This window comes from Taurulus bubalis, assembly GCF_910589615.1.
Source record: "Taurulus bubalis genome assembly, chromosome: 5".
Lineage (NCBI taxonomy): Eukaryota > Metazoa > Chordata > Actinopteri > Perciformes > Cottidae > Taurulus > Taurulus bubalis.
In genome coordinates this window covers 23443885-23448858 of record NC_136593.1, presented here as the reverse complement: position 1 = coordinate 23448858, position 4974 = coordinate 23443885, and the positions used below count along the sequence as shown (strand labels likewise).

The 4974-nt window shown below is 43.0% G+C and overlaps 1 protein-coding gene across 1 annotated transcript; it reads left to right on the top strand.

The window, feature by feature from the left end:
* The first annotated feature begins 757 nt into the window (after nucleotides 1–757).
* Nucleotides 758–4117, top strand: pdrg1 (p53 and DNA-damage regulated 1). Its single transcript, XM_079218045.1, has 5 exons — nucleotides 758–847; nucleotides 1532–1607; nucleotides 1808–1882; nucleotides 2002–2082; nucleotides 3256–4117. The coding sequence occupies exons 1-5, from the start codon at nucleotides 764–766 to the stop codon at nucleotides 3336–3338; spliced, it is 399 nt and encodes a 132-aa protein (XP_079074171.1). The 5' UTR covers nucleotides 758–763; the 3' UTR covers nucleotides 3339–4117.
* Nucleotides 4118–4974: the final 857 nt, after the last annotated feature.

The following is a 4974-nucleotide window of genomic DNA, read 5'->3' as shown; positions in this document are numbered from 1 at the left end:
CGTGTGGAAAACACTCCGTGAAGGTAAAGGAGGAAATAATTCTGCAAGACAACATAACTTCCGAGATTTTAGAAAGCGACACAGGAGGCCAAAGAGACGCAAACAATCAATCAAGCCAAATAAATGTCCTGGAGCGGTCAACTCAGTGTCTGGACCTCATTCAGCATTCAAAGTATTCATATTATAGTTTTGGGGAGATTGTGCAAAGCTTGACAAATAAACAGTGACTCAAGCACGGCCTGTTTTGTCAGGTGATAATGTCCCGAAAAAGGATATTGGGATTTTTTTTGTTTTTTGCATGGGGGAATTTTGAGGGGTGGAGTCATTGTAGTAGCCAGGCTAATATAGCTTGAGTCTAATATGGTTTGAGTCTTGAAAGATGGATGCACTTTGGGACACATGAAAGTTTCTGTCTTCTTAATGCAGACTTGACAATATCAAAAGTGCTTTGTGTACACTATTCTGAATTACAGATTGAGTAAATGTAAGCCTCTAAAATGTAAGTAAATGTAAGCCTCTAAAAAAAGGAAAATTAATAAAAAATAGTTGTTCACATCACAAACTGTTTGTGGCAGAGAAACTAAGTAGCTAAAATACAGAGCGAGAAAATGTTGTTCTGGTGCAAATTGCTGGAACATTTTAGCTCAATGCCCTATATCGATCTATCATCCAGGACTGTCTGAGGGGACTCGTCACGAGGCGGTCCTTTCTGTTTCCACTCGTTGTTTCAGGCCGGACGTATTTTGAAGAGGACACAGCCGCCATGGACGTTGTACCCGAGCGTGTTTTGGAGTACTTGACAGAAGTCGAGGAGGCAGCTGAGGATGTTCTCACCACGAGACAACAGGTAATAAATAATCAAATACTTACTGGGCAACAACGAGCTAGCAATAAGACGCAGAGCGAGGTCACGTGGGAGGACCGACACGTCAGCTGCCACTGAGGATGTCAGCAGCTAGCTAGCTAGGCTAACTAGCTCACGTTCACTGTCAGTTTTAGCTCATTAGCCTAATATTGCCATTTTATTAACGTTGAATGAACAAACCTACCCTGGTGGAAACATGGCCTCATAGATATGTGTTGACGTTCGTACGAAATCAAGTCAAGAAAAAAAAGCATTTAATAAAACAACGCAATACAGTAACAAAAAACAGATCTTTCCCGACTATACCTTGAATGAAGAAAGTAGCACGTTAGTAGCACTTAAATGGCACTAACTTATAGCACTTTGTGTTTGCCTTTCTTGAAGAAATTGTACTTTCTTGATTCTTGTTGTTCTGGGTTTGTACTCATGATTGAATGCACTTATTGTACGTCGCTTTGGATAAAAGCGTCAGCTAAATGAAATGTAATGTAAAGTAACGTTACTGTAGCTGCAGCTTACGTTAGCCGCCATGGCAATATTACGACGATTTGTCCCCTTAAACACTCTGTGACATTGCATATTTATCAGTCAGCATGACTGTATCCCATAATGAAACACACTGACTGTGTGGAGAACTAACGTTACATCTACCTGTGGATGTTTCAGATCGTGGACCTGGACATGAAGAGAAACGGGAACAGAGAGGCGTTGAACGCACTGAAGAACGAAATGTCAGGTTCAGGTGAGCGACCCTTTGTGGCAGAGGAGACGAAAAGGCTTTCGTTATGCGGGAATGTTATCGTGCAGGTCTTGGCCCAAACATTCAGACAGTAATGTCACGGACACGTTGACTTGGGTTGAGAAAACAATACTTCCGGTGACGTCACAGTGGACAGAAGTCGCCTGTACCGTTGTAATAACAGTCACCACTGTCATTTGCAGAGAAAGTGAAGGTTTGCCTCGGAAACATGTTCATCAAATTCCCCAAATCGAAGACGAGAGAGATGATCCAGAAAGGTAAAACAATGAAATACAATACAATTTTAATTAATTGTCTAGATTTCCATCACGTGTTGTGTAGCCACATGTAACATCACCCTGAACTCTTTCTTTCTTTCTTTTTTCTCACCCGTTAGACCAAGAGCAGCTGGACAAGGAGATAAACGAGCTCCGCACAGCACTGAAGGCAAAAGTCAACCGTCTAAATGAGATGCAAGGTAATGAAGAGCATCTCAGCGGTCCAGTTGGACCACTGCGGCCCGCTGGGCAAAAGGAGCCGGTCAACATTTTGGGAGATACGCTCATTCCTCTTGCTGAGAAGATTGATATGTCATGTGTCATGATAAAGGGATAGTACAGATGTTTTGAAGTTGGGTTGTATGAGGTACTTTAGACAGGAGTAGCAGTATGGGAGCAAAGGTATGTCCTGCTGTGGACGGGGGCAGCAGCGAAACATATTGTAGACACCGAAAAATACAGTATTAGTTTAAGCTTACGCTATACTGCAAATATTTTCACAGAGTTACCCAGGCAGCCCTTTCCAATGGGAAACTAAAGCCATTATCTATGCTCTCTTCACAGCCACGAGACACCTTTGGCAATAACAGTGACTTTCCCGCACACAAAAAAACAGAACAGAACATAGACAGTTTCAGGTCCCAGTTGGTTGCCTGAAGGCAAGGTAGAGGGGTGAAAATATTCTAAATATAGAGTGTTTTAGTTGTCTAAAATATGTCCACAGCAGTACATTGCTTCACTCCTGTGCTGCTACTCGCGTCTGTCTCTCCTATGGAGTAGTACCTCTTACAACCCCACTTCAGAAGCCCCAGACTATCCCTTTAACAGCTGGTGTTAAAACCAGAAAGCACATTTAAACTCACTAACTACTAGTTGTACCTTGTTTCTTTAACACCCGCACAATGTTAAAAAAAACAATACGTTGTGGAGGATCTACCCAAAAGAAGAGCCACACACGCTATTTGCACAGATTTAAATAATAATATGCAGACATTTGGTGCAAATTTGGCCCAAAATCAAATAGATTCACAAAGATCAGAGCTAATAGTCACACGCAGTCACAGTGAAATTATTACGATTACCGAGTTGGTGGTAACTAAAGCGCGTTTGTCATGGTGTCCGTTCAAACTCCTTTATTTTAAAAACAACAGAAAAGACTTTATGAAACTATATGAACAAATAATTACCTTCCAGTCCCTCTGCAGAAGAATACAATTTGCTCTCAGCTGCAAAACTTCACAGGCTTGTTTACGCTGTCATATCATAAGTGTGTGGCACTTCATCAGCGTCCGCGGACCCGTCATTGTGAACTCGCCCCTGAATGTCCTCCCAGCAGTGTGAGCATGACGAGTGTCTTTTTCTTTGTTTTGCAGGAAAACCTGAGCTGAGAGGCTACAATCTGTCTCCCCTGTCCACCGATGAAGTCCGAGCTATCGACCGCCTTTTAAAGAGATGACATCGGCTCTGCTGAACTGCCGTAAGGACGATGAGAGAAGAGGACATGATGGCACGATGCTGAAGAGCCTCGCCGACCTCTGGATCAGCTCCTGCTAACTACGCTAGCCTGCTGGATGATTGACAACAGGGATGACATGGACATCGCCATCACTGGCCTTGTGGACATTTTTTGTATATTCTTGTCAAACATTGTGTTCTTGGTCTCAAATCTACAAAAAAAGAGCAAAGCTAATACAAGACGTGTGTTCTAGCCACTCCCGCTTTCCTCTCACTTGTTAAAGTTCATCTCCTCCATGTGTTTTAAAACGACTTCTGCAGTGAACCGGCATTTTGTAAATGGAGATGTTCCCATACTACTTATTTTTCTTTCTGATACTGATACCTGAACTTGCGCATCGGCCGATGCAGAATACCAGTGCGTTTGAAAACAAAAAAAGGTCAGGTCATAAAAGATGAGAACATCTCCTTCAAACAACTAATATAAATACAAAATCTGTCACAGGTGTTGAAGAGCAGAGGGCCAGCTCTAATCAATATTGTTTTAGAGTCGGGTCTGCTGTGTTTGTTTTGGCTGTTCATTTGATTTGTGTGTTCTGGAGCAACTGGGCTCCTTTGACAGTTGGCTATGGATAGCGCTGTTCCAAATAATAAATATTTCAAATGATGTCACAAAGAAGCTCAAAGAAAACCACAGGTAGCTGCAGCGTGGGTTTTATTCCCCAAAGAAGAAATGCACAACACACATGCTCACACTTTATTTGGTGGTAAAAAATGAAAGTCGGGAATAAAGTACTTTTTTTTTCACAATCTGGCTGATTGACTGCTATTGCTTCTTGTATTATTGGACTTATTTTTAGGGCCAATAGAACTCGGGCCAACTTCTGAGGGCTGGAAAATACAATAAAATACAATAGTATTCCTTTAAATCAGGGCTTTTAAGGACTGGGGCTGCGCCCCGCACCCCTCTGACAAAGCTGGGGAAACGGCTGTAGTTTCCTACAGGAGCATGATTACGATATTTGATCCCGTTGTAGTAGACGCTCAGCAGCCCAGCATCGCTGTTAACTTCAGACTGTGGCCACAAGGTGGCAGTGCAGTGCAGGTGTACAGCAGAAAGACACCGTATTGTTAATGCAGCGCTGCTTAAGTAAAGGTTTAAACTTGTGTTTCCAGTACAAATGTTTTGTTTTCTTATTTTTCAACGTTTGTTTTGTTTTTACCTTTAACTTCATTCACCACCCATTCTTATGAATACATGTATTTCATAAGTTGATGATTCTGGACGTTTTTTGCGCATGATGTTTTTGTTTTCTCTTGTTGTTTTCTGCCTGTCTGTCTCTGACTGAGAATACCGTACATCCTTAATTACAATGTGACAACCGGCTCTGCCTCACACCCCCCTGGGAATGAACTGTAAGTGTATTGCGTGTAATTCCTCTGGCTGACATGCCGTTTGAGCGTGAGCGGACACGGGGCGCCTCGGGCCGGCGGGAGGAGGTGTGAGTGCGGAGGTGCTGGAGGTGGTTGTGTTGTCTTTGCTTTCACACTCTCCTCAGACTGCGGTTTGCGTGCCACCGCTCTCAGACCGGGAGACCCGGCTCTGAGTAATGACTGGATGAGTCAAACGATGGGAA